This window comes from Gossypium hirsutum, chromosome A10 (assembly GCF_007990345.1).
Source record: "Gossypium hirsutum isolate 1008001.06 chromosome A10, Gossypium_hirsutum_v2.1, whole genome shotgun sequence".
NCBI lineage: Eukaryota > Viridiplantae > Streptophyta > Magnoliopsida > Malvales > Malvaceae > Gossypium > Gossypium hirsutum.
The window spans coordinates 68,822,986-68,835,304 of record NC_053433.1 but is presented as its reverse complement, the minus strand read 5'-3'; the positions used below and the strand labels follow the sequence as shown (position 1 = coordinate 68,835,304).

At 34.1% G+C, this 12,319-nt stretch overlaps 2 protein-coding genes across 3 annotated transcripts; one reads left to right on the top strand and one right to left on the bottom strand.

The window, feature by feature from the left end:
- The first annotated feature begins 767 nt into the window (after nucleotides 1–767).
- Nucleotides 768–3,469, top strand: LOC107936323 (receptor like protein kinase S.2). Its single transcript, XM_016869022.2, has one exon. It carries the CDS (start codon nucleotides 768–770, stop codon nucleotides 3,264–3,266), a length of 2,499 nt encoding a protein of 832 aa, XP_016724511.2. The 3' UTR covers nucleotides 3,267–3,469.
- Nucleotides 3,470–3,475: 6 nt separating this feature from the next.
- Nucleotides 3,476–6,060, bottom strand: LOC107936324 (probable calcium-binding protein CML22). Of its 2 annotated transcripts, none has more exons than XM_041077851.1 (5): nucleotides 5,749–6,060; nucleotides 4,536–4,775; nucleotides 4,244–4,446; nucleotides 3,956–4,130; nucleotides 3,476–3,856 (listed from the first exon to the last, which is right to left on the bottom strand). In XM_041077851.1, exons 1-5 carry the CDS (start codon nucleotides 5,750–5,752, stop codon nucleotides 3,744–3,746), a joined length of 735 nt encoding a protein of 244 aa, XP_040933785.1. In that variant the 5' UTR covers nucleotides 5,753–6,060; the 3' UTR covers nucleotides 3,476–3,743. The 2 variants fall into 2 exon arrangements, with proteins under 2 accessions (XP_040933785.1, XP_040933786.1); XM_041077852.1 differs by lacking the exon at nucleotides 5,749–6,060 and adding an exon at nucleotides 4,953–5,650.
- Nucleotides 6,061–12,319: the final 6,259 nt, after the last annotated feature.

Genomic DNA, 12,319 nt, shown 5'->3' with positions numbered 1-12,319 from the left:
ATATATGTTTCTCTACTTATCAATAAGTATTAATCCACTTTTTCGATCGTGGAATTGTTAATCCAGATATTTTTTAAAGAAAAAACCTTGACCCAATAATCTAAAGGGGTTTAGCAAAATGTACGACCATGAATTTTTCAAAGATGTTTCCACGCGCTTCAAAGGTGGTCCTGTGTGAAACCTTCTTCTAAGAATTTTATGTGTTTGATTGTTGTTACAGATCATACAACAAAAATATAGATTAGTATGATACATGAATAGTGTAAAGTGAAATATAATGATTTATAAATGAATTTATTTATTTTATAAATATAACCCATATTAACTATAATAATTAGTTTTTTTTGTCGGTTTAGGATTTCTGTTGAGTTTAAAAATGTTTAAATAAAATGAGCATTTTTACTCGTTAAGCTAAATTTATAAAATTATTATTTATTTATTTAAACCAAATTATATTTTTCTTCTCATTTATTATTACTACAAAAATCTAAACCTTAAATTTGAAGGCAAAAGAAAAATATAATAAAGGGGTGATACTTATTACGGTGATTTGGAGAAATGAGAATCTTCCTTTATTTGGTTACATCACAAAAGGGGACGGCAGCTTCCAGGTTTTGGAAAGTTTTATAGGAAACAATTCAACCATGCAAACCTACCGACGTTGAATAAAAGCACTATCAAGAAAACCGCATTCACAATCCCAACTCATATATTAAGTATCCCAAAGTTTAAAATTTCCTTCATGTTCATATACTTTCATCACCACCATGAAGGTGAACCGGCTTTGCTTCATTTTACCTGCTGATTTTAATGAAATCGCTCCCTTGGACTACCCCCCAGTGGAAAAACCTGTTAAAAAGGAGGGGAAGAAGCACCCGTACCGTAACTGTGGGGCTCATTTTGTTGGTTTCATCCGGGATTCCCTCCGCCGCTTCTATGGCTCCAGATGCCTGCTTCATTGTGCTAACCCGAGGAGGCAGCAGTCGAGCGTTTTTCATGAGCTCGAAGGGGTTCAGATGTCGGAGAAAGTTGGTGGAGACAATCCAAGGATTTTCAGTTACGCCGAGCTTTACATAGGCTCTAAAGGATTCTGTCAAGATGAAATTCTTGGAAGTGGGGGTTTCGGGAGAGTGTATAAAGCTGTCTTACCAAGTGATGGAACTGTGGTGGCCGTCAAATGTTTGGCCGAGAAAGGGGAGAGGTTTGAAAAGACTTTTGCAGCTGAGCTGGTGGCGGTGGCTCATCTCCGCCACAGAAATCTTGTTCGGTTGAGGGGCTGGTGCGTTCATGAAGACCAGTTGCTCCTCGTCTATGACTACATGCCAAATCGAAGCCTCGACAGAGTACTCTTTAGAAGGCCCGAAAATACCGGGGCACCACCTTTAAACTGGGACCGCCGGAGGAAAATCGTTCGAGGTCTTGCAGCTGCACTGTTTTATCTCCATGAACAACTGGAGACTCAAATCATACATCGCGACGTAAAAACAAGCAACGTGATGCTCGACTCCCAGTACAATGCCCGGCTCGGTGACTTCGGCCTGGCACGGTGGCTGGAACATGAACTGGAGTACCAAATCAGGACACCAGCGACGAAACGACACCAATTCCGTTTAGTTGACACGACGAGGATCGGTGGCACAATTGGGTACCTCCCACCGGAGAGTTTCCAAAAACGAAGTGTGGCGACTACAAAGTCAGATGTTTTCAGCTTTGGGATTGTTGTTTTAGAGGTGGTTTCGGGGAGGCGAGCTGTTGATCTTACGTTTCCCGACGAGCAAATCATTTTGCTTGATTGGATCCGAAGGTTGTCTGATGAAGATAAGCTTTTACAAGCAGGGGACAGTCGACTTGTAGATGGCTCCTACAAGCTTGCCGATATGGAGCAGTTCCTTCATATAGGACTCCTTTGCACGCTCCATAATCCATTGTTGAGGCCTAATATGAAATGGGTTGTTGAAGTTCTTTCTGGTAATATTTCCGGGAAACTTCCGACTTTACCGTCATTTGAGTCTCACCCTTTATACATCTCACTCTCATCCTCATCCAATACTAGTGGAAGCAAGAGCACCGCCAGTAGTCGGTTGTCCACCGCCACTGCCACTACCAGCAGCGTCAACATTACTGTCTCATTTGCTTCATCCGATTATGCAACTGCCACCGAAGAAACTATATATGAAACTGCTGAATTTGGAGTCAATGGTTCCAGTTTATCCACCAGCAGCAGCCGTCGTCCAACCAACTTCTTTATGGTCGACACTCCAAGGGAAATACCCTTCAAGGAGCTCATTGTCGCCACTGATAACTTTGCGGAATCACGAAGGGTGGCGGAGCTCGACTTCGGAACTGCCTACCAAGGTTTCCTTGACAACCGTCATCACATTCTTGTGAAGAGACTTGGCATGACCAAATGCCCTGCATTGCGAACAAGGTTTTCAAGTGAACTCCAAAACTTAGCGAGGCTCCGCCACCGTAATCTAGTTCAACTCCGTGGATGGTGTACCGAGCAAGGAGAGATGCTCGTTGTATATGATTACTCAGCGAATCAACTGTTGAGTCACCTCCTTTTTCACCATAACAATATAACTGGCAGCTCTATTTTGCAATGGCGACATCGATACAACATTATCAAATCCCTTGCTTCTGCAATTCTTTATCTTCATGAGGAATGGGATGAACAAGTCATCCATAGGAACATTACCTCTTCAGCCATCATTCTTGATCCCGACATGAATCCACGGCTTAGTAGTTTTGCTCTGGCTGAGTTCTTGACAAGAAATGATCACGGCCATCACGCAGCTACCAACAAAAACAAATCAGTTCGTGGAATTTTCGGTTATATGTCACCTGAATATATAGAATCTGGAGAAGCAACACCAATGGCTGATGTTTATAGCTTTGGAGTGGTGGTGCTTGAGGTGGTCAGCGGATATATGGCAGCCGACTTTAGGCAGCCTGAGGTATTATTGGTGAAACGAGTACACAACTTTGAGGCACGGAAAAGGCCGTTTGAGGAACTGGTGGACACGAGGTTGAAGGAGGAATACAATACTGAAGAAGTTTTGAGACTGACAAAACTGGGAATCGCTTGCACACGATCTGACCCGAAATTAAGGCCTACCATAAGGCAGATAGTGAGCATACTTGATGGGAATGATAAAAGCTTCATCGAAGAATGGCAGAGGAAGGAGGGTAGTGAAGAATGGAAAGAGAGAAATGCCTGTTCTTTGTCACTTGTTAGAAGAATCCATGCTCTGGGATTACATTGAAACTCATACAGGAGGAGAGGCAAGTTCTAGCATTCGTTTTCCGCAACAATTTTCGTTTCGATTAATGTGTACGTTAAAGGTAGTGCCTGTGCTTTTGTATGTATCTATCTTAAACAATGAGATGAAATGTTGTACCTGTATAGTATAGCAGTGATTAGGAAGTTTCTGTGTTCATAATCTAAGCCAGATTTGATTGATTCCAAGTACAATTCGCGAAGCTTGGATGTTAGCCATTCATGGCTACCAAAGCGTTTCTTGCTATATCAACTGCTATGAACACATTCATGCTAATTACAACAAAAATTCATTGCTTTAACAGGACATCTTGAATTTTTATCATTTTAAAGAAAACTGCAAAGATATACATGACATGATGCAGTAACAACAGTTCAACTAAGTACTTGGGATGTCTTAGGCATATGAACAAATCTTAATCTGACCTCATCCAGATTTATCCTGTAGCCCTTCTGAGTGTCATTAGGTCCCCGAATCAGGTAGTTCTTCATCACTTTCAATTCCGACCCAGTTAATAAAAGCAAAGAGGAACTCTCTGAAGCTGACTTTTCCATTTTTATCCCAGTCCATTTCTTCTGCATTTTTCCATGGGGAATTACCAAAAGAAAGATTAGTATCATTGATGAAAGAAATTTCTGAGAAATTAATTAAAAGTTGAGTTGAAGCTGAGATACTGAATCTAGTCCGAGTGACACGTGCAGGGGAGCGCTTCCATGGAGAAGCTTCATTTAGTGCCTTCATCACATCTTTCTTGTTCAGTTTTCCATCACCATTCTTATCAAGAAACAAGAATGCTTCGACAATAGTATCGAAAGTGGCCTCAAGTTGCAGGGAATGCATCTTCAATGTCTGAAACATTCTCAATTCACGAGTAAAAACACTGATTAATACTGTCTGCAACATGCTATGTTCTTAAATCTTAAACATAGGGAAAGAAACAAAAATAAGTTATTTTTAGATACATTATCAGGAGAGGAGGAAGGCTTCATTAGGAGATAGATGAGACATAGCAGCACAATAAACTCGTTAAATTGAATCCCTTCGCTCCCGTCAATGTCACATGAATGAAACAAATCCTCAACCTCCTCTTTTGTAAAATGAAGTTGCAGTTTCTCCAAGCATCTGTTCAGTTCCTCGCGATCAATAGTTCCATTGGAGTCTTCATCTAGAGAAAGAGAGCCATTTTGTGGTAAAACTCGAAGATAAAAAAAATCTTATAGAGAGCTTAAGATTAAACTACTGGTTGCAACCCACCATACTGTTTGAACACGCCTCTGAGGTTTCTCAATCCTTCCCTGAACTGAGGGAACCTCAAGATTATGCTGTCAATTGATTTGAAATTAGATTGTCCCGATGCACTTCCCTTCATTTCAATCATCTTCCTTTCAAGCTTTGAATCCAACTTCTTGTACTTGCTTGATGAACCGTAATTGCATAGCATGCCTCCTATTCTGCTGGATAAGGACTTCAGCGACGGGCAAGGATGACATTTGCCTTTAGATAAGATATGGAAATCAGATGTCAATTGCATGCTCAATGTTGACATTTTTTCGGAAAGTGTTTCATACGGTATATCTAAGTACATATAACGATGACGGATTCACTGGTCCAAACCATGTAATGAGTCCCTATACAAGACACATATGATTACTGCATAAATATAGAGCAAACCTGCTGGTGAAAGACCATGAGACTGATCCTAGTTGCATACATCAGCATTCAGCAGTACTATTGGCAAAAGACCCTGGTGCTGATCCTAGAGCAAACCTATATGTATTTGCACTTTTGAGCCATTTTGATACCAACATCCATTTTCGGTTCCAAAATTCCTCCTCTAAGAAATTGGCTAATAGAGTTGGCTATCAATGGACAGTCTTTCCATTCTGGAGGCTCTTCTTTTTCATAAAACTCCTTAGAAGTTGTAAATTTACCTTGAACCACTAATGTCCTAATCCGGGATCTATCTCTTGTTAAAGATTAGCTTGACAAAATCAAGCATAAATCCACGTTAGAGCATATCAATTGAATTCTGAATCAGGTTGATAATCAAGGTACAGAGCCACACAAATAAGTCAAAATTTTGAAAGAATCCATTAATTTCCTAATAACTGATAAATCCTATACTTCACAGTTTAGACAGGTAACTAGATTACTAGAATCCCACAACAGTATTCTTGATTACTAAGAATGCTAACAATTATACAAGTACAGAACTGTAAACAGTAATTAACAGCCAAAACAAAACCTATAAACACAAGTAAAAAGTGACTGATGTGAAAAATAAAACAAAAAGTTGTAGAATAACTCCATCCATGAGCCTCAAGTATGCATAAACAAGAATTAGGAAAGAAAAAAAGAAAAACTCATAATCCAGGACGTCAATAACATTCAACTACATACTATGTTGCACAAAATATAAGTATAAAAAGGGATAAAAAAGGAAAGGAAAGAAGAATCAAAGACATACCCATGGAAGCTTAAGTTGATGATAATGGATTGTTGGAAGAGATAATGGGAAAATAAGAGTTTTGAAGTCAACAAGGTATGATGAAGGGAAAGCTGTAAGTAGTCCCACCAAGCTGAAAAGAAGAGAAGTGGTGAAGGTAGAGAATAGGGCAAAAAAAAAAAAAAGGGTAGAGTTTCACAAAGTTGTGATCATGGCCTTTGACAACACATAATGCATACTTTTATTCTTTTGTTTCAAATATCATAACGGTAGAAGAATTAAATAAAAAGGCATAAATTCTGCTTCCCTTTGGACCGTTATCTCTCATGCCATGTCTTTCAGGGTCATCATTACTTCTTATATATTATATATTCTCTACCATTGTTAAGGTTACTCGACGATGATAGTGGATTAATGTATATATAATTAGATATGTTATATTTATTAAACTATAATAAATAAAAGTTTTATAAATTTTCTAATTATTAAAATAAAATAAAAATAAATAAAGATATTTAAAAATTTTAAAAATAATATGGGTGGGTCTAAAATGAGCTTGAGTTAGCCATTTACAGATATGGACTAGCTTAGGTAAAATATTAGGCTTATATTTTGGGTTAGACTCGATTTGGGCAAAAATAAAATGTGTTAATATCATGTTTAGACTCGACCAGACCCATGAACACCTTTAATGCATATATATAAACTATTAATATAGTATATACTATATGAAATGATATAACATTATATAGTACAATAAGAAAGCTAACTTTCAAATATAAAAAAAAGTACAAAAACTTAGAGTATATTTCAATCAATATAATAACAAACAATAATATATAGTAATAATTAATATATAATGTACTACTATTATATATAACTATAATTATATTATGGATTATAATAAAAGATATAATATTACCTGATAGTATAATGTTTAATCATTGACGCATATATAAACTATTAATATATTAAATACTACATGATATGATATAGGATTATACAATAGAGTAGGAGGGCTAACTTTAAAATGTATGAAAAGTAAAGGGAATTAGAACATATGTCAACTAGTACAATAATAAATAATATATAATAATTAATATATAACTATTAATATATTATAGATTATAATAAAATATATAATATTACATGATATTATAATGTTTAATCATTGATGCATACATATAAACTTTAATATATTATATACTATATGATAAGATATAACATTATATAATATAATATGAGAGCTAACTTTTAAATGTAAGAAAAGTATAGAGACTTAGAGTATATTTCATCCAGTGTAATAAACAATGATATATGTTAATAATTAATATATTATGTATTACTTTACTATTATAGTACATGATGTAGTATTATATATAAAGTAATATATTTTATAAATATTAATATAATTAACTGTTATTGTATTATAGATTATAATAAAAGCATAACATCAATAATTAAGTGCAATTTAGTATATTAAAATACATATTTATAATAATAACTAACAATACATAAAATATTATTAAAATTTAATATCATTATTTTTTAAATTAGATTTTGAATTAGACTTTAACTTTTACAAATTGCATTTGGATATTGAGTTTAATTCCCTTTTATTTTGAACTTGAGATTTGAGTTATAATTAGTTTATTTTGAGTTTGAGTAATAATGAGTATATTATTTGGGTTATAACTTAGTATAGTATATTTGAGTTTTGGAATAAATATTTTAGAATATGAGTATTTAGGTTTATAAATTTAATAAGAAAGATAAAAAAATTACTCAATTGTCAATATAATATAATAATGAACAATAAAAGATATTTTTGTTAATTCATATAATATCATAAAATAATAAATTTTACCTAAAATAAGTACTTTACCTATTTTATATAAAATAACTTTGTGTTATATATATATAATTTTTTTTATAAGTCAAATTTGAATTGCGTTGTTACCATGTATAAAAGTAAAATGAATTATTACATTCAAAATTAAAATATTTAGAATTTATAAAATTCTAAATTACCTAAATTCATTAGAGCTTGCCTAGCTTGATTCAAGCTTGAAGGGGTCCTAGCTTGAGAAAACCTGAGCCTAAGAAAGCTCAAACTCGAAAAAATTCAAGGTTAAAAAAAATCCGTGTCCGAATTAAATCCAATCTTAGCTCGCCCGAGCTTGCTCTAGTTTTAAAATATATAGTTTTAAATATATGAACAAAAATAATTATTTTTTTGGATAAACCACACCAATAGTCACTTTAAAATAGGAATAGGGTTTGTTCTATTTTAGTCAGTCTAATTTTTTTCTCAATTTAATCACTGAAATTAAGATGATTGTTCATTGCTGTTAAAATTTAGTTAATCCACTAACAAATTGCTAATGTGACATATTAGCTCATTAAATGATTGATAAGTGATATTTTTTGAACTCCTCCCTTCTCTTTCTCATCACTTCCTCCTCTAAAAATTTCTGAAACAAGGTTTTAAATGTTATAATTGAAACATTTCCTTTCTTGAAATCACTTCTCAATCATTCACCATAGGTTTCTCTCCATCTCTCAAAAATATAAATGTTCTACAAGCTCTAAGTGGTCACGAAGGATGGTTGGTGGCAGATTTTTGCACCAAAAATAGTCTTCACCAACTAGGGCTTATGTCCTCCATTTTCACTTTCTTTTAAGCGGCATTTTGGGTAAAGGAAATAAACTTTTTTTTTCCTTATTTTCTTTATCATTAAAGAGAGCACATATCTGGTTTTGCCAACATTTATATTTATCACACTGAGCCCACTGCACGAACAGGAGTGATTCATATAAAACATTCCTTTCTTTTATCAATGGTTACACTAATTGATTTGTTTCCACAAATAATTAAAATTCAGTTTTTTACTTTGTATTTTCAAATTTTGGAAACTTATAAAGTTTTTTTTGTTAAGCCCCGATCTATAAACCCACAAAATCCTTCAAATTGTATCTGATTCAACCCAAGTATTATAGACATTTCCTCATTTTCATCCCCGAGCATTTTGAATTTCCCATTTCTTAAAAAAATCCCATTCTTTTCTCATTCTTCATTGAATCCTACAAATCTATCTAATAATGATGGAATTGAATTTCTATTCTATTTACTGGATCACATGAAATTTCATTTAATTCCATATACCATATAATATATATGGAATGTATGAAATATGAAAAGCGTATGAATAGAAGAAGAAAAATTATATTCAAATTTTAATTTATATTTATAACAAACAGATACAAAAAAGAACTGATAAATGCCATTTAGTCGCATGTACGAAGCGAGTCTTTCGTCACTTTGTTTTATTTGTAGAACATTTACACTTTTGAGAGATCGGGAGAAGCATAAGGTGAATGATTGAGAATAGGGTGACGATTTGTTTTAAATTTTTTTAAACTTGTTAATAATTTAGGCTCGGTTCAATTTTTGTTTTTTTCTATATTAATTTTTTGTTTCAATTTTTTAAATTTATTTTGATAAAATGAGCTTTGTTTTATGGCATTTGAATATTATTTGACAAATTTAAGGTTTTTTTCATAAATATTTCTAAGAAAATAATAATTTTTTAAGAACTTTTAAATTATTTTCACTATTTTAAATATAAAATATTTATTTTTATATAAAAAATTAAATTAATTTTATAGTAAATAAAAATAAAATTCAATTTGAATTTGGGTAACTGCGATTTTTGAATTTGCATTCCTAAACTGTCCAAATATCTCGATTCGGGTGAGTTTTTTTGCTCACCCTAATTGAGAAGTCATTGCAAGAAAGGAATTGTTTATTTATTTGTAGAAGTATAAAATTTAAAACCTTGTTTCAAGATTTTTTTTTTAGGGAAGGAAGTGATGAGAAAGAGAAGAGAGAAAAAAAACTTTTTGGACTAATTATAAATAGGTTCTTAAGTTTTGTCAAAAGTTCAAAAAAATGTCACATGTTAATCACTCAATGGGCTAATATGCTATGCCAGCAATCGGTTAGTGGATTAATAAAATTTTTAACAGCAGTGACTGATTTTAGAAATTATCTTAATTAGAGTGACTAAATTGAGAAAAAAATTTAGAGTGACCATGGGTTTGGTTTTGTTGGAAAATTCCAATTAAGAAAACAATTATTTTGGTTACGTCGGAAGTTCTAAATTTTTTCTTAAATCGAGCGTGTTGTGTTATTTTGTAACACCCTAAACCCGGCCTAGACATTACAGCCGAATCTGAAAGTGTTACGAAGAAAAAGTTATAAATCCGACTTCTTTCTTTTTGAAATAATTGTAAACCGTTGTTACTTAGTAAGCCCGATTTGTTAGGAAAGTGTGTTGTTGTGCTTATTTAATTTAAGATCGTTGTTCGTTTACGACTTTCAAATAAATTGAATATTTTGAAGCGAAGTTTCTTAAAATGTTATATTTTGGTAAATTGGTTTGTTTCCTTAAAAATAGTTATTTTTAGAAAAACAGTCGTTTTCATAAAATCATTTTATCAATCGCCATGCTAAAAAAATCCGAAATCAAAAACAGTCCCAAAAGTCTGGAGAGTCCAAATTATATAAAACTCACAAAACAGAAATTTAAGTAAGCCAAATTTAAGCAAATATAATTTTACGGTAAAGCGGACACAACCAAGCTCCCGTCGCGTCGACCCACCTAAGTCTGAGGGTTTCCTGAAATTATCAGACAAACAAAGAATGAGTTTTTATAACTCAGTGTGCAAGTCGCAGAAATAGAATCTCAAATTCAGTTACATGGTAGATCAGATACAGACTTATTCCATAATAGAATCAAAATCAGATCAGAGTAACACAGAAACAGATATATATAATCCTACCCCTATCCTCTACACACCAGCTCCGACCATCCCAACACACCACGTGGGGTATAAAACACCCACCCAGCCCTAAACACCGCTTCGTGTCCATACGACACTTTTTAGAATAATCCCAGCTATGCTGCCAGTGTAATGACGAGATATCGCCTCACACAGAACACTTCCTCCACATAATACATATCCCGTCCCATAATCAGACATAAACAGTGAATAGCAGATTTCTGGTTATACAAAACATACATACTCGTATAACAGAAATAGAACATGCTTGGTACATAACCGATTATACATGTTAGACGTTATTTACATCATGATTCACACTATCAGACTATCAGAGTTCATGCTTAATAGCTTATTTTAACACATACCGACCTCACGAAATGCCCATAGTCGATCAAGATGACGTGTACAACCCTAGGAAAAAATTCTAAAATTTGGGCCCACATAGCCCAAAATGGTTTACCTGTGTGGCCCACACGGCCCATACACGCTCGTGTGGCTGACACGACCTAAAAATGGCCTAGGCTGTGTGTCGCACACGGCCTACCACACGGCCAGCCACACGGCCGTGTGGCATCGATAGGCCCCAATTTCGGCTTTCACAGATCGCCATTTTTCGAGTTTCTCGTTACACACCTTGAGCAAAGATCTGATGCATGCTAGATATCCCTATACCTAAAGACGAATAATACGAATTAACAATTAAAAATTTTACTAATCCAAACAATTGATATAACAAATCCCACACAACGAACCCAACAATCGAACAAATAATCCCACAAAACAACAACACGCTCACCTTCAAATGAACAACAGCTTGAAACAACCTCAGTTCTTCAGAGCCCTTACCGACTCACGAACTTCACCTATAAAAAACACGCATAAAATTTAATTTCACTTATCTCTCTACAACAACCCAAAACGAGAAGGAAAAATCCTAAAGCTTAACTAATAAAAGAAATAAATTAATTAAAACCTTACTCAATACCATGAACGGCGTAGAAGTGTAACAATAGAAGAAAGAAAAATAAAGAATAAAAGGGTAGTAGATTCAGCTTGGCCAAAGGATCAAGGAGTAGTCAAATTTGAAAAAAGAAAAGAAAAAACAAAGAATTGAATGCACAGAGTTAACAAATGTGAAAATAGAAAAACAAGGGATAATGAGAGATTTTCTAGGAATTTAAATTAAAAAAAATAACCAATTTTAAACCCCCCACTTACCAGTCAAAGTAGAATTTCCCCACCTCCTATGAATTGAGAAATAAAAAAATAAAATAGGGAAAAAACACCCCAAAATGCATTATTAGGGATTCGAACACTGGACCCTAACACCCACACATCCAAGTACTAACTGCTTCAACATGGAGACGTGAAACACATCATGGATACGAAGCAACCAATCCCACATGCTTCAGAATCTGATACGACCCAATGAACCTAGGGTTTAACTTGCCCTTACGTCCAAACCGTAGAACCTTCTTCCACGGAGATACCCATGGAAAACTCAATGTCCCTCTTTTTTAAATCTGTATAAGACTTCTGTCTATCAGAAGTTGCATTAAGATGATCCTAAATCAGTCTAACTTTGTCTTCAGTCTTAGATACCAACTCAGGACGTAAGACCCGTCGCTCATCCAACTTAGTCCAACATAATGGAGTAGAGGTGCACAAATTTTGGTTAAAACCGAATTAATTCGGTTAATCGACCAAATTTGATTAATCGATCGGTTAACCGAATTAATTTAGT